The sequence below is a fragment of the Botryllus schlosseri genome, chromosome 6 (genome assembly GCF_051294905.1).
Source record: "Botryllus schlosseri isolate E-star chromosome 6, Bs_hap1, whole genome shotgun sequence".
In the NCBI taxonomy this organism is placed as follows: domain Eukaryota; kingdom Metazoa; phylum Chordata; class Ascidiacea; order Stolidobranchia; family Styelidae; genus Botryllus; species Botryllus schlosseri.
The window spans coordinates 18,847,680-18,869,533 of NC_137241.1; the positions used below are offsets into that span (position 1 = coordinate 18,847,680).

Genomic DNA, 21,854 nt, shown 5'->3' on the forward strand with positions numbered 1-21,854 from the left:
GTAATATCATACCTAATATTGTTGCGAAGCGCTTTTCCACAGTCCGTACACTTGCACACCCTCTTGATCTTCTTCATGGGCAGACTGGAAAACACATATCGATATTATTTCTCAACATTTAATAAGTCAGCAAACACTTTCGTCATGACATGTAGCGATTAAGTTGGGTATGCACTCATCATTTCAGGTTATTTTCAAAAGCATATCACTAAAATTAATCGATAACCATAATTAGCAAATGTAAGTTGGATGGCATAAATTGTTTTTACATCACTCAAACTAATACGAACTAAATGTTACAGGGACACCTCTCCCGAGTTTGGCTCAAGAGTTTCAGGGGGTAAATTCAAGCAACCAAAGATTTGAGCATTAAAAACAAAATGTTTTCTGAACTGTTATGAAGAAGAACAAAATTGAATGAAAGTATTTGTAATCTAGTCCTCTCTGAACCCCCTTACCTCCATCGCACAGTGCCACAATCTTCTAATAGATTTGTTAGGAAATAAAATTATTTCATGCCACTTTTATAGAATCAAAGTTTTCCAGGATCAAATTGCACACTACCAGGAGGAATCCACATGCCACCCCATGACCCCCCTCCCCCCAATCATAAGGATGTAGTTTATAATAAAAACATGCACACCTTTTCCCATCTATTTGTCCATAAAAATAATCTGCAACAGTCATGTGCATGCTCTTCGCTGGTTGTCCTTTTTTGACTTTTTGCGCCTTGAACATAATGCAAAAAGGAGGTTCCTTTTTCTGCTTGGCTTGGGCTGTAAGGGAATAAAAAGATTATAACATGTGACCTTAGAAGAAAAATGTGCCTACAAAAAGCTTTATGGACCTGAGAGGAAACCTAAAGTGACACAGAGGCTGATGCAGGAGATATACTCCTTTCGCATGTTCACAAGCAGACAGAAATGAGTGTATTCCACTTTTTGGTATAATCCCTTTTGGTCTGTTCTGTAATGAAGCATATTCCAGACCTCTCTCATCTGCAGTAGACAGGATAGTTCAGGCCAGCAATGTGATGTTGTGCACTTGTATCATATTACAACACAGCAGGGGATGTCAACCATTCCATTCTTGTACCAAAGAACAACACCTTCAGAGGGAGATCACGCACCACAGTGCACTGTCCATTCTAGCTAATTGGCGGCACTGAGAACACAAGTTGCTGAACTGCATATGAACTAAGAAATATTTGAGATACAATTGGCATTTCTAAAGAATATGGTTCGAGATGGGAGGGGTTTCGGGCCTCCAAACCCCTACGGCTACACCACAGATACTGTCTAAGGCTTCTGATAACTCTGTCAGCTAACCATCTCTACAGTCTACAAGGAATTGTGAAGCACAAGTCATCACTAAATACGGTAAACAGTTGACACTCACTCACAAAAATCGCTACCACTTCCATCCTTCTCCTTTAGTTATGGGCATTCATTTAATCAAGAACTATCCTGGCCAAGCTAGGTTGCTGGAGTACTGCTGAAGCAAGATTTATAGTCTCAACAGATAGGAATAGTTGATTGGATAGCACAAACCTGGGGATTTTGAACTTGTTTGTGACGATTGACTCATTTCTTCAGAATGAGAATAATCTGTAAAAAACATCAGTGTACTTAGCATTAGATGGCAAGGTAACATTTCTTCATGCGTGTAAGTTTTAGTCAATGATCTCATAATATAAAGGCAGTCTATATTAGTCTGTAACATCAACATGCTTTGTGAGCGTCTGGCAGGGAAGCTGCGAATACCAGTTTAAGATCAAATCTTTGGTCCCACCAGACCGAGGATTTAACCCACGCCGTAACGATTAAGGAACTAGACAACTATCACCACACTATCTCATTATAATATAAGCAAATTACATTTACAGTCGGTTGCACTCCAGCTTAGTTTACTAAATTAAGTTTGCAATATTAAATTCAAGTTGTATGTGCATTTGTCGTAAATAAATTTAGAGTGAGTTTGGGTTTTTGAAGGTTCACCTGTCCGCAGTAGGGTGGAGTGAAAAATGAAAATTTTTGAATTTCAAAAAAGGGTCTTGATATGTGGTGCCAAATAATAAACAAATAAATTCTATCCTAATTTTTGGTTCGTACACCCTCTAGTGGCCGTGCAATTTCACCGAACGAGCCAAAAACAGCTAATTTCGCCATATCTTGATCATCACTTACACTAGAAAGTCAGTTTTGGGCTTAAAAGATGCAGAAGCAACATGTTTCTATCTCACTTCCATAGAACTTACTCTTAAAAATGAACAGAAAAAAAGTTACAAGCAAATTTCTGATTTTATAGGTAAAATTAAGCACTGAAGCAGTGGGTAGGATGTCAAAAGCGTGTAGTGATTGATCTTATGACTGAGCAACATACCCTATCAATTAGAACCACTTTTCAAAACTTTCTCAAACAAATGAAACCCCCTCCAAGCATAAATAGGGTTTGGGCATCAAATAGAGACTGCTAAAACTGTATTTAAAACAGCGTCCATCGGTAGTGCAGCGTCCCGATATCGGTAAGTTTATAGCAACGGCCCTCATGAGATTTCTTAGTAAGATGCTGTCGTAGGATTTGTATCATATTTGTCACAAAGCTCTTGAATGAAAGCACAAAAATTGAAAATACACATTCAAAACACAAACATCAATCTTATACTGGAAACAGAAAATTTTTGTAGCAGTATCATATGAGTATCAGTGTGCACAAACATTAAAATCATGTTTAGTATTGAAAGATTTCATCTGCTTTCAAGACTTCAGTTTTTGTCTGACGAGGCCATCTCTACGTTTAAATCCTGAAACATGGGTAGATGCTTCAGTAACCACGTTTTATTGTCTTTCCACTGCCTGGTTGTGGCAAGGATGACTGAGCCTTAATGGTGATGATCTTAGGTTTTCCACCTCGACATCTGACAAGGTCTTGATTGCAGGCGGCTGTTCAATATCTTTGTGGTTTAAGTTGACAATTTGGTGAAAAGATTAAGCCTTGATGTTGATAACTGCAATTTGGAAGAAACTGATGATCAATGTCGCTGTTTTTAGGTTTGGTGTCATTTATATATCTTCCTTCAAATTCATAATTGGAATTTGGTATGGTGTGGTTGTTCTGCGCATAGCTGTAATCTTGTTAACTGTAAATCTTCGGACGTTTCCCTCCTCGTCACCAAAGCATTCCCAGCAAAATATTTTCTGGATGTTCAAAAGGAGCATCTCTTCGTAGCAAAGATAGTGCAAGGGAGTGAATTCGGGTATCAGTCAGCTTTGTGACACGAGAAACTATATTGTAGAAATTTTTAGCACCATCTACAATGGAATTGGGCATTTTTATTTCAAACCGTGATGGAAAATAGACCTCCATGCAGAATTGAGCAAGACAGTGCAGATTTCTCGATGGACGACTCTGTCCCACATAGTACTTTGAAATTTGAGATGCGAGAGTCAACCATATTGAATGAACTACGGGCCCAGCCTCTAAATATTGCAGATATGGTTCCAATTGACGACTTTGAAGGAGGATATATAAATGAAACCAAACCCTAAAGCAGCAACATTGACACCAGCATCAGATTCTTCCAAATTCCAGTTATCAACATCAAGGCTTAATCTTTCCTCCAAATCGTCGAATTGAACCTCAAAAATATTGAACAGCTGCCTGCATCGCAATCAAGACCGTGTATGATCACGAGCTGGGAAACCTATGATCATCACCATTAAGGCTCAGTTATCCTTGCCACAACCAGGCAGTGGAAAGACATGTGACAGTGGTGACATAAGCATCTGCTCAATGTTTCAGGATTTAAACGTAGAGATGGCCTCATCAGACAAAAGCAGATGAAATCTTTCAATACTAAACATGACTTTATTGTTTGTGCACACTGATACTCATGTGACACTGCTACAAAAATTTTCTGTTTCCAGTATAGAATTGATGTTTGTGTTTTGAATGTGTATTTTCAATTTTTGCGCTTTCATTCAGGAGCTTTGTGACAAATATGATACAAACCCTACGACAGCATATTGGTAAGAAATCTCATGGGGCCGTTGTTATAAACTTACCAATATCGTGATGCCGCACTACCAATAGACGCTGTTTTAATTACGGTTTTAGCAGTCTCTATTCGATGCCCGAGCCCTGTTTATGCTTGGAGGTGGTCTCATTTGTCTGAGAAAGTTTTGAAAAGTGGTTCTAATTGATAGGGTATGTTGCTCAGTCATAAGATCAATCACTACACGCTTTTGACATCCTACCCACTGCTTCAGTGCTGAATTTTACCTATAAAATCAGAAATTTGCTTGTAACTTTTTTTCTGTTCATTTTTAAGAGTAAGTTCTATGGAAGTGAGATAGAAACATGTTGCTTCTGCATCTTTTAAGCCCAAAACTGACTTTCTAGTGTAAGTGATGGTCAAGATATGGCGAAATTAGCTGTTTTTGGCTCGTTCGGTGAAATTGCACGACCACTAGAGGGTGTACGAACCCAAAATTATGATAGAATTTATTTGTTTACTATTTGGCACCACATATCAAGACCCTTTTTTGAAATTCAAAAATTTTCATTTTTCACTCCACCCTAGTCCGCAGCATTTGTTTTGAACTTTTACCGGTCAGCACTGCTATATAGTCATGTCATAGTTACAAGCAGCAGGTAATCGCCCACACCAAGAACAACTAATCCACCATCAAAAACAAAAAATACATAAGAGAATGTTTGGAAACTCATTTAATTCAATTATTTACTCTGAGGGATTATGGTTAACTACAATGCTAGTGACTTATGCATAGCCGCCGGACGCTAATTTTCCTTAGGTATACGGATTCTATGACGTCACAAAGGAATGGCGTCATAGTGTGCCAGAATTGATAATTAGGATTAATATAGCATCGATTCATTAGGGTAAATTGCACGCGTAAATGCCGATTATACAATCTCCTCATGTTGACGAACTTACGCGTATGATAAGCTTGTCAATGAGTCCGGAAGTGCTGTCAATAAGCGAGTCACTGATCTCTCGCGAATTAAATGCGCCGCTTATCAACGCGTATTACGTTACCTCGGCGACGATTTGCGGAAGTCAAAATATCTGAGTTGTTACGGAATTTGTTCTATAATAGCACCGATTTCAGGAAGTTCAAACCTTTCTCGTCTTTTACAAGTCAAGCGTTGACACACATCTTCTGATGGCTGGTTATGTTCGGAATTCAATTACGCACGCACGACGCACGTTGCACAATCGCACATGTTTGCGGTCATTCGATGTCATTCAGTTTCGCGTTGTCACTCTAATCAATCGCCAATCCTCATACACTTAACGGCATGGTCTCCAAGCTATCGAGAGATAGGAGCCGACGCATGCTAGGCCCGGAACGCGATAGTTGGCCAGCGATGATATCTTTCGTATAGGCCTATTGCAGATGCGATTGTGTAGGCCAGCTATGATATCGTGTGCAGTGTGCACCAAGCCAATGCAGATGCGAGTGTGCAGGACAGCGATGCAGATGCGATTATTCAAGCCAGCGGAACTAGGCTTGTTGGAGACGCGATAAATCGGGCAAGCGATGATTGCCGAGCGCGCGGCACTCAATGACCTAATTTCGCAATCACATCAGCGGGAAATCGCGTAGCGTTACGTTACATCGTGCAGGTGCACAGACGAATCTCGCTAATTGGCAACACGCTTCTCACTAATTGGCCGCGCGCAACGGGCTACCTCGTTCACATAAGCGACAGCAGGTAATGTCGTAAACAGATATACATTGCGATCTGTTCTAGATAGCACAACTGACGTTTATTCAGATACATGCCAAACGGAAATCTAGGTATGCCGCATTGCCGCATACCTAAAAAAATGCCTAGGTATGCGCGGCACCGGCATACCTTGCATACCCAGGTTCGGCGCCTATGGACCTATGCCAAAAACCCAGGTTCGATTATATTGGAAGGAGCCAAGAAGATATCTATGTATAAGCAATTAAGCATTTAGCAACAATCTGCATCAATCCAATGCTGTCATTGCTAATTCAATGTGCAATACCAATACAGATTAACAGATTTCCATCATATTTATATTGACAGGAGGGTAAGAATTTTCGTCACAATTTCCACATCTATAAACTTTTGTTTGGTTTACATGAAAAGCAAGTATTTGAGGATTGGAGTGGTTTCCTTTCATTTGTGTCACAAACACAAACTAGGCATATGACAGTAATTATTGGTTTTCCTGCTAAACTGCAGTCCACACTTTAAAGATAACGAAATGATTTGGCCACTCATTTTTTTTTCATAACTCTCAAATTTATGGAGTGAATTTGTCAAGCAATTTACAGTCAGTTGACATCGGCTATTTTTACATTACAATTAATCTCAGTTAAGAGGGCAAAAATCACCATCTTAACTTTGTAGGCTGTATTTGACTATTCGATGTCTTATTGTCTTGGTGCAAAAATGGTGCTCGGCCATAGTTTATGAGTGGACAACTTTACAAGTGACTTTGGCCATGGCAGGAAAGCTTTTGAGGGGACTAGCTAATGTCAAATTTGAGAAAGTATAAAAATTTTCAAATTATTTTGTCTTGTGGAAATATTAGCATAGTACCTCTGTTGGGTTGCTAGTCCCCTTAAAAATGATTAGAACCATGAAGAAAAATATGTCGTGTCTAATTCAAGGATGTAGCCCATCCACGTATAACAAAATAGAAGGCAGAATATCACAATATTTAAATAATAAGGTTATTCAACATTGAATGGGAAAATTGATACAAAGCCACCACGCGTTAAGTAACACATTGCATGCAACTGCGCACTGACAATTAGCGGGAATCATTTCTACGCCAAATGGGTCATTAACATCTGATGTGCGTAATCATCGATGGTTTATGTAGCGCATCCGCATGCATGCCTGCAGGCTATATTTGCTGGCCTGAACTATCACGCGCAACAGGCCAGGCCAGATATCGTCACCAACTTGAACTATCGAGTCTACAGCAGGCCTGGCGCATACGATATCATCGCGGTCCTAAACTATAACGTCTGTTACAGGCCTCCCATGATTTGCCTGTTATCTCTACTTATGAGATTGTTGTGTCTTACTGGCTTATGACTGACAGTGTGAAATTGAGTAGCATTGCATCTTTGCAATTGGTCACGAAGAGACGAGAACAGACGTAATCGATTAGCGCTAATATTAAAACATCAGAAGATGTGTGTTATGGCCAAGTTATCAAAAGATGGGACAGATGGGCCTGAATCACCTGAAATCGGTGACATTGCAGAACAGATTCCATTACAGACTTCGACATATTGATTTGTGAAATAGTTCGTCGTGACCGTGACCGAGGTTGCGCATCAAGTTGTTCGTGCAATGGTGAATAGTTGATATGGAAACGAGATCAAGGAATTGCTAATTGACGGCACCGCCGGAGTCACTGGCACGCTTACGCGTAGCCTCTGTTCGTTAACATGATGAAGCTTTTCTTATCCATGAATTATGGGCATTTACCCATATACTTAACCGTAATAAATTGATGTTACCTTGGTAAATTTGAAACAATTGCAAACCCCTTGCTTTTTTATTTGAACCCCTCCCTTTTTTCGGTTGGCAACCCCGTGTGAAAATTCAAGTCGGCGCCTATGGCCACGAATACCAGTTTTCGAGTCTTCGAGCTGACCCGGCCGGGGATCGAACCCACGACCTACATATCAAGAAGCCGGACGCATCACTATTAAAATATCTTGCTTGTTTTACACTATCTCCCTCGGTAGAGTAGGTAATCACTCAAACATAAAAAACTATAGCAACATACTAGGACCTCAATTAGTCATTTTTATTCCGAGTAGGAGTTACGGGGTTAGCGATTCCTGAACATTTAAATATCACGAAATCTAATATGGTATAAAAAACATCAAATTTGTTACATGCACTGTACGTGTACAGATGAAAAACATATATAATAACAAAAAAATCTCTTCAGCAAAGCAAGAGCAATATTATGATGATTTTCAACAGTGAACAATAATTTACCATGCTTTCATATTATATTTGGAATATCCTGCACCAACGAATCATAGAGATCAAAATCACTACCCTATGAAAGTTATTCCAGGCACTATCATGACAACTCATTGATACTCAGTAAACGTGCTCAATACTTTTGTTGAAGAGATGCTGGTGCATGGTTAATGCTGCAACTTAGTAACTTACTATCGCCGCTAGTTATCTGGTTGTTTTCCAAGTTGTTTGCTGGAACAGTCATCTTTGACAGGATTTCTGCCCAGTGCTCGGGATGTTTCTTGTAGAATGATAAACATGATGATTGAATATGTTGGAAGAGATCCGTAGCTTGCTGAAAGCGCGACAGACAGGATTCGCACTTCAACATTCCGGCTGTTCTGATAGCTCAACTCAAATTATAGTTGAGAAATTGGCAAACAGCTAATAAGAATCTGAAAACCGATCAAAAAAATACATATATTCAGACTCGAAGACTATTGCGGTGCGTCTTATCTGGTTATCGTCACACTGACTCAAGTGATTCAAACAAATTCAGAAGTAAAACCAAGTTGGCGAAATATGTAGGCTAATAATTAGAATTACATACCGAGAAATTTTCATTGTAACAATGGCAACAACAAACTGCATATGGTACAATGTTAGCAACGCCAAGCAGTGAAAATGACAGACGACATACACAAAACAAACCAAGCTAATGGAAGATTTGTATGGTAATAATACAGAAACTCTTTTTCTTTACATAAACTAAGCTCCTTTAACCGAGTAATATTGGATTCTCACACTCTAGATAAGAGTTCTATCATCAGAGTTCAAGGTTCGTACCATGAACCAGCTCATGATATTAAGATTGATTGATACTGTAGTGAAGGATGGACTGACACTAAGACAGAATTAACACCAAAGAAGTTTCACAAACGAACATACAATTAGTAATATTTTTCATGGAAATAGCTCTAGAAAGCAATGTGGCTTGTTTTATATGGGAAACAACCCCAACGCGTCGGTATCAATGCACAGATTAGCCTATAGTACTTTTCTGGGGGTGGTACAAGAAAAATTGCTCGGAAAAGTAGCCCACATGGGGAAAATTTAGGAAACTACTGTTATGCATGGGAAACTGCCTGAAATCCCCTATATATTTTATCGAAGTCAGTCATCTAATACATATACCGCATTCAACTTCATTCAACCCTCGGGTAGACCGAAGTTTTTCCGCATGCAATACTGGTTAAGAACCAGTGGACTAGACGAACATCTCAATACCTATATTGGGAGGTCTTAGCGCCGCTATCAAGCGTGCAGTAGAACGAGGAGCATGAAAAGACACCATAGGTCCAAAACAATCTACAGTGAAATATACCTGCGTCGCAAATGATCACCAAATCACTCACTTAGTGACAGGAAATATTGCTTCGAATGTCCAACAGTTATTGTGCCAGTTATTTAAGCTAACTAAATTCCGGAGGACGCCATCTTTTTTAACTTCTCAACACGATCCTCAACCTCATACACCCAGCGCACCTGAGCAGCCGCGATAAACAAGTACAGCGCAAGTAGCTAGTTTTCAGCTTCGCGCCATTCGGCTGGTAGAAACGAGAGAAGAGCGAGTGAATGCATCCACGACTCAGTACTCATTGCATGGTAATCATGCTCTCTCGTATTTCAACGAATGACTGATGAGGTGAATTGTTGCGCGCGCAACATGAAGGCAAACGAGAGAGTACGGTTCTGCATTTCTGATGTGGCTCGAAAGTCACGTGACTTTTCGTCATAGCAACAACGGACTGTTGCCCACTGCCAAGCACGTGTCTAGTCTAGGCTTTCGTGCGAAAAATATGTTATTTGGGTAATTTTCCAGATACTAGGCTGAAATTTTCCGTCAAGTTTGGTGTTCTTGTTATGTAGGGTTACCTACCATGCGTCCTCCTTTTTCAGGTTTTTGAAAATGTCCTGTGAGAACGCCTATATCTACTCCTTTTTGGCGATTCGTCTTCCATTACAGCTTTTAGAGCTAAAATAGTGGATAGATTCGAGTGACGCTAAATAGAAAATTCGTGCTTCGAACGAAAGTGACGACCTTTTTTTAGTCAGCCATCGTAAATTGTGAAAGAATAACTGTCTTTCAGGAGTTGAGCCGGAATGTTGACTTTTTTCAGTCAGTCGACCACGAAGTGGGGAATATTTACCATTTTTCAGGATTTTCCTCCGGTATTCCAAGTTCGAACATTTTGGAAAAGTGTCCTTCGGTCCCGATTCCAAAATATGGTAAACCCTGTGTTATGTAGACCTACCATATTTTCAGAACCGAAAGAGAGGACCCTTTTTTTCTTGGCGTCACGTTTGGTGGTTATCAATCATTGATGAGCATCAGACGGATTCGGATGTGATTCGGACCGGATATTGCGCAATTTTGAGACAGTCGGGTCGGATTCTATTGCAGATTGTTTCGGATAGTTGTAACTTTGCTTCGGATATTTTTGGATAGTTTTGACCAGACGTAACTTTTGATTTCAAGTCGAAAGAAAAAAATCGTCAGCTCGGCAACCAAAACGGACAGTGACCCCTTGTGATAATACTTCCCGTGAGATATTTTTAATTAACACTGCAAAAATACACATGAAGACGGATTATTCTGCATATGACACGAAAGTTGACTTAAAAAGGTCATAACTAGGGCGATTTTTGACATGTCTAAATAAGTCTAAATTTTGTCAAAATTGTAGCAAAAGGTCAAGAAATTGTCAAAATTGTTTACAAAGTCAAATTTTACTTGTCACCTGCATTTCGTTTGTATCGTAAATATTTGCACTGTCGGTTGTGTGATTATCTCTTACTACTATCTCTCTCTCTCTAATAGTTTCCCTAAACGCATGAGCGATCTCGTCTTCTTGTTGTTGTGATTGTGCGACGTGCGTGCATGCATGTAATAGCACCCACGTCTTGTGAATTGTTGGAGCAATAGGGATTAGGCTAGTCGATGCAACTCTTCTTTTGTATTTCAGTTTGATCATTTATTACGGTGTTTAACCTATGAATAAATGCAAAGTTGCACATGATAAAACTTAATACAACCAAATACTCCAATGCATATCATTGACGTTTTACAACTTTTAGCCTACTTTATAGGCCTACAATTGTAGACGGCACATTATCTGCTCATTGTGAATCATCAACGGCCCAATGAAACAAATAGGTTGACATGGTGTTATGCTGAACGTACCGCAATATCCTAACTGAAGTAAAACTGCGTGGGCATTGGTTCTTTGTCATCATCATCATTGGTTTATTAGCAATTTTATCAGTTCAATACACCACAAAAAATGCGATACAATGAAAAGAAAGGAAGATGTCGAAGCGACTAGGAGTTGTCTATGGAATCGGACACTCACCTTGGCCTAGGCCAGTGGTTCCCAACGTGGGCGATATCGCCCCCCAGGGGGCGATTTGTCGTTCCAGGGGGGCGAAAATAGCCAAGGGGGCGATAGGGGGGCGAAAACGGACGAAGGGGGCGATGGCACGTTGAAATTTCTATATTGGCGTCCATGACCGTGACTTCCACACCAAAACCCCCAATTAGGATGGGGGGCCCGAGCTCGAAGGGGGCCCACAATTTTTTCATGAATTAACAATAATTATAGATTATAATTTTGGAAATTTGGGCAACTTTTTCAAAAAATTTTCGCGCTGCGCGCCATTTCGTGGTCACATGTTTCTTGCTTATTGGATACCCTTTCTCCAAGAAATAATACACATGAGTTATAGAAATGGGCATCTCGGCGTCAGCCATTATCACACCATGACGCACCAAGACATATGAAGTCTCAGGCCATGTAACATGCGACTGCGAGAAGTGGCGGAAAAGGACTGCCTTTATACTGACGGACTTCGATATATATACGATATACGTATATATTTAATCGTCCATAGGCGCCTAAATGGCTGGCGCCAAATGTTCCTGTCCTGGCAATCAGAACCCCACAAAAAAATGCCATCTCGCAGTTAAAAATTAATTGCCAGTGCAGAAATACCAATTTGAAATCCAGTGCGTCTTTTAGTTTAGTACGTATGGGCAATTTGAATATCTTTTGGCATAGCAGACAGGCCACGAAATGTCATTACGTAACGAAGTCATTATACCCACGGGTTCGCCCGAATCTGTTCAATTATTACGTACGCGCCCTACATTTCCAAGACGCCTCACTTAGCTTTACCGGTAAATCTGAATACATGAGCAGAGAGAGGATAAAAAATTGACAGCAATATATATGCAATTCCCGATCATATTGACCGATTCAATCATGAATGGTAGAAATTCTTCGCGCTTCGCGCGAATTAAGCCCACTTACTAAAGAGTCCAACAATTTGTGCTGAGAGGTAGCGGTAAAAAGGTATCGGGGGAATTGGGTCTAAGGGGTGCAGAAGTTTTCTTTTTCGCCCTATGGAGGGGGGGTCACGACCAACGTATTATGGCGGGCGGGGGGGGGGGGGGCTGACAAAGTGCTGTTACGGGCCTTTTGGAACCAAGTCGGGGAAATCACCTTTTTTGTTAGTCAACTCACCAAACTTTAGCTGGAAAAGTGTAATTTCGAGGTCGAGCCGAAAAGTTGACCTTTTTTCTTAGTCTACTCGCCGATGATTTCAGTCTCTATGCCCATTTTTCGGTTCCCAATATTTGGGGGGCGATGATCGGTGTGGAGTGTGAAAAGGGGGCGATGAGTCGAAAAAGGTTGGGAACCACTGGCCTAGGCGATGTAAAGAGGAGGCATGCACATTGCACACTGAATGAAAGTAAAGAAGATAGTATAGAAAAAAGAAGCGACAAGAAATAGGGCGGCATATCAGGGGAAGCGAGATCGATAGGTCAGTCGTGGTCCGGTAATCTTGAGGATGGACTGTATTTATTTAGTAGTAATTGCTTGTATTTCGACTTGAATGTGGACATGCTCGTCGACTGCCTGATGGCCGGCGGGATACTGTTCCACAAATCAGGTCCGGCATATTTGATAGAGCAATGATCTTTTCGGTCGATCATATGATATTTGGACGACGTGGACGTGCGTGTGTTGTACTTGTGCGCTTTTGATTCAGAGGTAAAGAAGTCATTGAAGTATTCGGGGCAACGACCGCAGTGAAACTGATACATAACCTTGGCGATTTCTAGTTTCCGCATATCTTCTATGTTTAGGACGCCGAATCTCTTCAGCAGCGACTTATTGGATGGGCAGCCAGGTTCCTTTGGGGCCCTAGCTATGATTCGGAGTCCTTTATGCTGTAGTTTCTGCAGTGGCTTGAGTGCAGTTTTACTGGCAGCCCCCCAACAGAGGATGCCATAATGTAACTTCGATTGTACGCCCAACTTCAGTGTTGCCAGCCAACAACTGCTGCTGTTGAACGTTCTTTCTCCATTCTTGGTAAGCTACTTGGTAAGACATGCAGACACTTTCTACCCGAGAATGTAGGAAAGTGTCTTTCGTTGTACTACAACAAATTTTAATTATTTCTGCCATAATGCGTGATGTATAACTATACTGGGATTCTTCATAGGTCCAGATTTCGTACAAATAATGTTTTTACATGTAAGAATTTGTCAGTTTCTCAGTCAAATAAGTTTTTTCAAGCTAAGCAACTTATTAAGGACGGACAGTTCCAACCAGAAATGAAGATATAAGCAGTACAATTCTAACATTATGTGGGAAAACACCTAATTTACATACATGACGTCAAAATTTGGTTACAACCCTGCTATTGGACAGCCAGTGATCCAGCTGATTAAAAATGTCCTCACTCGATTGCTATTAGCATGCGATCACTAAAATCAATCACACTCGAATGCTAACCTGAAACGTTTAAATTATACTTTTAACAGTGACTGTGGGGATATAGCATCAGCATCAGCAGTTTATTAAAATTTTAATCAAATCAAAACAGCACAGGCGTGGCAGTACCGATGAACATCGCTTAATATGATATTAACTAAACATGACGTAACTTAAATGAAATTACAGTGAGACGGGAATCCGTAACACGGCAATTTCAGAGGGAGAAGGGTATGATCCACTGTCAAAGGATATTTTGAGACAAGAATAATCCTATACAACATATAACCACACGTGACTTGAGGCCCGCTATAACATTATAGCTTCGACCAGTACTTCATAAACTCTCATTTAGCGCGAATTACTGAATTGTTAGCGGGATTGCATGAACCTCCCTGTGTCCTATTCTGAAAAAATGAATCGTATTAATTGGACATAAGGCAACAAAATTACAATAAATTGACACTAAAATGTTTGTTTTAATATTATATTTAGGGAATAGTGGATGCAATTTATTTGTAATATTTTAGACCAGGGGCGGGCAAATTCTCCGGTCGGCGGGACGGATTTGGGAAAATAAAAGTAGGCTACTTGACTCGTGAATCCCCGCTATAACATTACAGTTGGACCAGGACTTCTTCAACATTTATTTAGCGCGAACCATGAATTGTTAGCAGGAGTGCATTAACCTACATGTGTCCTATTCCGAAAAAATGAATCGTATTAATTGGACATAACGCAACAAAATTAAAATATATTGAAAATAAAATGTTTTTTCATTATTATATTTATAGGGAATAGTGGAAGCAATTTTTTGTAATATCTTAGATCAGGGGCGGGCAACTTCTCCGGTCGGTGGGCCAGATTCCTTAATTCAGTGGTTCTCAACCGGGGGTCCGCGGACCCCTGGGGGTCCGCGAAGCCTCAAAATATTTGATAACCTAATTTGTATTTTTTTAATCGGGAAATCACGTGGCACAGTTTCGCTTCATTACTAGTAAAACTCCAGAGCTCACATCAACAGTATGGCCGTCTGAGATGCAATATCGTACTGTGCGGGCTCATTTTAATCCCAAAATTGTCAATAGCCTACTGATACAAACATTTTGCTGTTTGAAGATGTTTTGTGGAGTTTTAGTCACTCGCGGACCGGACCAGTCAAATAATTTCAATATGCTATGTCGACATCCATATCTTTGCTTTTCACTGGAATGCTTTATTGATATCACGGAATATGTGGGCCCACTTTATTCCAGCAACAACGTTATTCGCAAACAATGTAATTGGCAAAAATACGATAATTGGCCGAATGAATACATTTATTACCTACTATAAGAGTGGCTGTAACGAGTATATCATTGAAATATTTTTGTCTCCGTTTTAGTGGACAATGTCACTGGACAACGGATATGCGTCGTTGGTCCGACCTATTCGCGGTGAAAAATATGCTGGATTATTCGCGTCGAATTATTTAGTAGTAAAATCTCAACTTCTGTTAAAAATCTGTCGGATAATGAGATTAATTTTTTTTTTCAATTTACTCAGAATGGCCTCGCGGGCCGGATGAAGTGGTCTGACGAGCCGGATGCAGCCCGCGGGCCGTATGTTTGACACCCCTGTGCTAGATAGAAATGACCAGGCTTGACGTTGTATGTACCTTGAAAAAATCGCTTTTCAATTTTGGTGCCATATTTGTTGCGATCATACCCAAATGTGTCGTCGGAAGCGTTATGCGTTATTATTACATTCGCCATAACCTAAAATTGTGGGAATGAATTTTCGGCACTCGTACATATCAAACCGAAGGCGCGTATTTTCAAGACACCACCCCGTATTTCAGGATATGCAGTTGCAGAATTTACTTTGAAATATTAAAAGTCATCCCAATTTCAACACGAAGAGTATGATCTTATTTTCAAGAAGAGTCATTTCGTTGCTCTTTATAACTAAGCCTACAGCTATCACTTGCACAAGTCAAATGGCGATTGCATGATAATTGAGCTAAATTTGATCTAAAGCTTCGTGGGGGTCCGCGGGGTCCGTGACGGTCCGGAAGGGGTCCGCGAAGACAAAAAGGTTGAGAACCACTGCCTTAATTGATACAATAAACGCGTATATGCCGATTTATCCACCTATACAAGGATGAATCATATTCAATGTAAACTTCAAGTTCGAAGCGTAGTCCAAAGCAATACTCATGAATTTATTAACGTAATGTAGGCTACTTCAATAACTGTTGAAGACAATAAGACATCTGTGACAGTATTGGGATCAAGTCACTACCTTCGAGTCACAAGTCAATTCGAGTCATTGCACATTTTGACTCGAGTCAAGTCAAGTCAATCGATTTTCGAAGGTGACTCGAGTTAAGTCAAGTCACTCGATTTTTGGAGGTGACTCGAAGTCAAGTCACGAGTCAAGTCACCATTCAAGTCAAGTTGCCTTTTCAGAGTATGAGGCAAGATTACATCAGTGGATTTTGCTGGATGTCTGAAATATATATTGAGTGGTCATTGACTCTGAACTGATGGACGGATATAGACTTAAATATACACGCAACAAGGGGCTGTATCGCTCACATATTCGTAGAACTGTTAAACTGCGTAAGTAATTGCATAGCCTCAGTTTGTAGTTACCAGCCAAAATAGAGAATCGGGAAACGAATGGATAAGATGCAATACATATTCATAAATCATAATCCTTTACAAATTGACATGATACACTTCGAGCCTACGCCAATGGTTGAGGACTAAAAAAACTATATTCGAATTCTATTTAAATAAAACAAAAGGTTTGGTTAAGGTAAGAACAGGGAACAGAAATAAACATCTTGTTATTAAATTTCTTTACTACTAGTTTACGACAACGTAAGCTGTAAGCTTCGAATGCTTCGTTTGCGGTCAATTTATTTGCGAGAAAACAATTGAGGCGTTTCGCGAACAATCCGAACATATGGAAGATATAGTGATATTTATCGACACCGATTAGGCCTACTTGCTGACTTGAAATTGACTCGTGAATTTTGCTCCGAGTCACGAGTCAATCCACATTTCTGATACGCCGAGTCAAGTCAAGTCAAGTCTTTTTAGCAAAGTGACTCGAGTCACGTCAAGTCATATGAAAAAGGTGACTCGAGTCATCCCAACACTGTTTTGTGATCGATCAAATTTGTGTTGGTTCTTTTAGCTCTGGCTGCATGTCGCCTTCAAACAAAACTAGTAACTGTAATTTTTGTCCGAAAAAGGAAAGAATAACCAACAGCCAATATAATTTGACATATTTAAGCAAATATAGAGAAGAATTACCGAAGACTGTGACCGTCGGTCATATTATTATCATTTAAGACCGAGAACTGTCTGCGGGCCGCTCAAAACGAAGTATGTTTTCCGTCATTGTCTAAGATGTATATGTTGAAAATGATGATTTTCATATTACATGAAATATTGTTAAACTGTTGTATATATTGTACATATTGTGTATTCGTTGTATACTGTACTAGTGTTTGGAATATTCTGGAACTTTGATAGCTAACCACTAGTCTCCCTGCAAAAGTGAGAATGACTCATATTGAAAGTGTTCTGGTTTCTCGTGTACGTTCGAGTTAATGTTTTGATACTCGGGTATAATAGACACTTACGTGACCTTTGACACGAACCAATCGAGTTGCAGCAGGATGCAAAGTCACTCAACTCATAGTTGAGTGACTTTGGCAGGATGTAAACCAGAGGTCTCAAACACGCGGCCCGCGGGTATATTATTTGGTTGGTGGTAGGCCTATATATATATAATACACCAACCAAAACTCTGTCAACAAAAGGAGTTCGTGTACCACCTAAAGATGGTACATTAAACGCTCCCTCATTCACGAAATTTCATGCTGGTGACGTCATATTTTTTGATACGATTGTTGATATACAATGTTCTCTCCAATTCTCTGCTAGTTGCTGACGATTACCCCTGACGAGTGTCAGCCGAAAATATTCGGGTTCATTTCAATATGAATATACTATTCAATTGTATATATTGAAGTTATATGTACCTCCAAGAAGCTCTTCAAAACGCACTTTGTGTTCCCGACTTGTCGACAACACTGTATTCCGTAACAGCTGCTGTTGCCAATCCGAAATATGCAGTCGCGCACGCAAGTGCCATTGTTATGGTCATTGTGCTGCGTCGCTGCGATTGTTTAGAACAATGCCGATTTTCAGACTTCGAGGTGTATTTCAAGGGGGTTCCATTGCCCTGATTAGATTTTAATGTATATCTCCGTAATAGGTACGGCAGTAGCGTTCAAATAGGATCAACTTTAATGAATTTAAGCAGGCAGGTCGTCAGCTATGGGATTAGCAATTATGTTGCGTTCAGAATTGCTGAGCAGTAATTCCCTCCGGGCAAACAAGCGTGACGATGGGTGTTGCGTATATACCCGTAGGTTGCAGAGATGAGCGGATTTGAAATTTCTATATCCTAATCCAATCCAAATCCGAACCTGCAAATCCTAATCCTAATCCATAACTTTTTCATATTCAAGTCCATGTCCAATCCTAATCATCATCATCATCATTGGTTTATTAGCAATGCTAATCCGATTCTAACTGGAAATTTAGAAAAAAATGCTAATTTATGCAAGGGAGGAATTGGAAAATTCTCTTTCACAACCAACGATTCCCTTGATTCAAGATAACTTAGTAACCATAAGTACAGTTATAACTGATCTAGGAATAAAGTTTGTCGCCATTCGCCACACGACATATCGATCTCCCAGAAAATAGGTAAGTCCAATCCAAATCCTAATCCGTTCAGAAAAAAACTTTAATCCTAATCCAATCAAAATCCGCCAAAATTTCACAAATCCTGTTTTTTAAAATCCTAATCCTAATCCATGTTCATTGCTCATCTCTGGTAGGTTACATCTTACATATGGAATAACAGTGTGGGGCTGCTCTTACAAGAAGCATATCAACAAGCTCCAGGTATTACAAAACAAAGCCATTAGGATTATATCTAATATACCTGCACGTAGTAGTGTCAGTCCTGAATTTAGAAAATTGGGCATTCTCAAGGTCTCGGATTTGTATGAATTTGAAAATGTAAAAATCATGAAACAATATAATGAAAGAACATTACCTGACTATTTCGACAACTTTTTTCAATGCCCCAATTCAATTCACCACTATAACACAAGATTCTCACAAAATCAGTCCCTATTTGTTAAATTGAATTCATCAAGACTGTCAAGAAATTCCCTATCTCATATAGGTGTGAAATTTTGGAACAACGTACCAACTATCTACCGTACTCTTCCTTACCATACGTTTAAAGCTCGCTATTGCAAATTTATATTATCCAAGTACTAAGAAGAACATTTCTCATGACCACAGTGATGTTGTTTGTTGTTTTGTTTCATTTTATATGTTACAATAATATTACCACTGTGTACATGGGTCAAATTGTCTCATCACACTGTTAACTATGATAACCGTCCTTCTCTAGTGTTGCTGTCTTTTATTTACTTTTGTTTATTTCGTTACTCTTTGCGGTGCTACTCGACTGAGAGAAGAAATTGATTCATAATATTATTAATACTGCCAATATGCTTGGGTGACTCCGGCCTAGAAGACTTCGGTCATATCGGGTCTCCCAGTCTATACCATGTAAAATATAGTAGGAAAAATGTATACTATTGGACGTGAATTGTTTGTGGACATTGACTTGACTATATTTCATGGTTGACGAATAAAAAAATTCTCTCTCTCTCTCTCGTGACTCGGAACCATGTGACTTGGTTACAACCCTGACATCATGTAATGCAGTGGTATCAAACTCAAATGTGCTCAAGGGGGCCAATTTCCTAGTTTCTGATGACGCCGCAGGCCGCAGCATCAATAATATAGGGGTATTAAATGTATTTTCAAGTATGCCTTATCTGACGGGATCTTATGGTAGACTGCTGGCATTCCACACACATCGTGAAAATCTGATGTATTATCGTAATATTCGGGCCTGACACTAAAAAATCACAATTTTAAATATTTAATAAAATCGTTGTTGTACTTGGCCTAACGTGTCAAAATATTGAGATACAGACACAATGCAAGGGGACGAATGCATCATGACATCGTGAAAGCTGTCGCGTTACAATTTTGAAGCTACTGATAGCAGATAAATAACAACATAAAATTATTGTATCATAGTAAAGAATTGTCCAATCGCCTAACAATCCATTGGTGTTACAGCTGTTACTACTTCGTTAATCTCCACATTTAATTGGCGATAATAAAATCTGTGCCCCAGGGCTCAGTACTTGGACCGGTCCTTTTCACCTTATATGTGAACGACATTTTTGAAACCTCCTCATTGAACACCACACTGTTCGCTGATGATACTCACCTCCTCTCTTCCGCATCTTCGACGGCAGAGCTGGATGCCCTGACTGGTGACCAAATGCCCAAAGTCCATGAGTGGACGGCCCAGAACAACCTTTGCATAAACGCCTCGAAATCGCAATTGCTGACAGTAAATTCAAAAAATAACCTAACCGTTAATATCGCTGGTCAGCCCGTTTCCAACACAGATAATGCCAAATATCTCGGAGTTTTACTGGACTCGAACATGTCCTGGAAGAGTCATATTCAGTCCCTAGAAACTAAATTATCACCGAAGTGCGGCCTGTTCTACAGCCTTGGGCGCTTCATGCCAGCATGGGTTCTTCTGATACTCTTTAAATCCTTAATCCAATCGAAGTTACATTATGGCATCCTCTGTTGGGGGGCTGCCAGTAAAACTGCACTCAAGCCACTGCAGAAACTACAGCATAAAGTACTCCGAATCATAGCTAGGGCTCCAAAGGAACCTGGCTGCCCATCCAATAAGTCGCTGCTGAAGAGATTCGGCGTCCTAAACATAGAAGATATGCGGAAACTAGAAATCGCCAAGTTTATGTATCAGTTTCACTGCGGTCGTTGCCCCGAATATTTCAATGACTTCTTTACCTCTGAATCAAAAGCGCACAAGTACAACACACGCGCGTCCACGTCGTCCAAATATCATATGATCGACCGAAAAGATCATCGCTCCATCAAATATGCCGGACCTGATGTGTGGAACAGTATCCCGCCGGCCATCCGACAGTCGACGAGCATGTCCACATTCAAGTCGAAATACAAGCAATTACTACTAAATATACAGTCCATCCTCAAGATTACCGGACCACGACTGACCTATCAATCTCGCTTCCCATGACATGCCGCCCTATTTCTTGTCGCATTCTTTTTCTATACTATCTTCTTTACTTTCATTCAGTGTGCATGCCTCCTCTTTACATCGCCTAGGCCAAGGTGGGTGTCAGATTCCATAGACTACTCCTTGTCGCTTCGACATCTTCCTGTCTTTTCATTGTATCGCATTTTTGTGGTGTATTGAACTGATAAAATTGCTAATAAACCAATGATGATGATGATAGAGATCCAAGATGCAGCGGCGTAGCAGCCACCTGGCGGTTCTGGCTCTGCGCCAGGGGCGGCAGGCTCCAAGGGGGCGGCAAAATGAGGCTGCACAGTGCACAGTGCACACCAATTCTTTAATTATGTATTATAGTGGTCCCCACCGTAAATACTATTTTATTCAAATCCAAATTTTTCGACGGCAATAACTCCGCTTCCACTGTCTGGAATTTAACAAAATTTGGTGAACATCGTTTCTATAGACAACCTAACACTTTCATGGGGTGAACAGAAAATTTTCAAATTTTTTGTTATATATTTTTATATAATGAATAGAAACTTTCTTCTCCTGTAGCAATGCGGCTACTGGTTGGAATTGTACCAAATTTGGTGTGTAGGCTTAAATTATGCAACCTAACAATTTTATCAAGTAGCCAGTGCGATTGGAGAAAAAAAGTCATTTTTGAAGAGCCCTAGTGCACAGTGTACACTACACAGCCGGCTAAAAGCAGCGTAATTGGTAGTCCTATATAGCTGGCGTCCCGGGAGCTTAATCAGACTGGTCTCAATCGAAAGCTAG

The 21,854-nt window shown here is 40.1% G+C and overlaps 1 protein-coding gene and 1 long non-coding RNA gene across 3 annotated transcripts in view; one reads left to right on the forward strand and one right to left on the reverse strand.

Moving 5' to 3' along the window:
- Positions 1–9,626, reverse strand: part of LOC145441353 (uncharacterized) — a 22,358-nt gene extending 12,732 nt beyond the window's left edge. The window contains exons 1-4 of the mRNA XM_080319201.1: positions 8,206–9,626; positions 1,551–1,607; positions 644–776; positions 13–84 (exon numbers count right to left, since the gene is read on the reverse strand). Coding sequence (XP_080175327.1) covers positions 13–84; positions 644–776; positions 1,551–1,607; positions 8,206–8,383 — 440 coding nt within the window. The 5' untranslated portion in view covers positions 8,384–9,626. The remainder of the gene's footprint in view (positions 1–12; positions 85–643; positions 777–1,550; positions 1,608–8,205) is intronic.
- Positions 1–21,854, forward strand: part of LOC145441360 (uncharacterized) — a 370,726-nt gene that overhangs the window by 309,447 nt on the left and 39,425 nt on the right. The window lies entirely within an intron of this gene.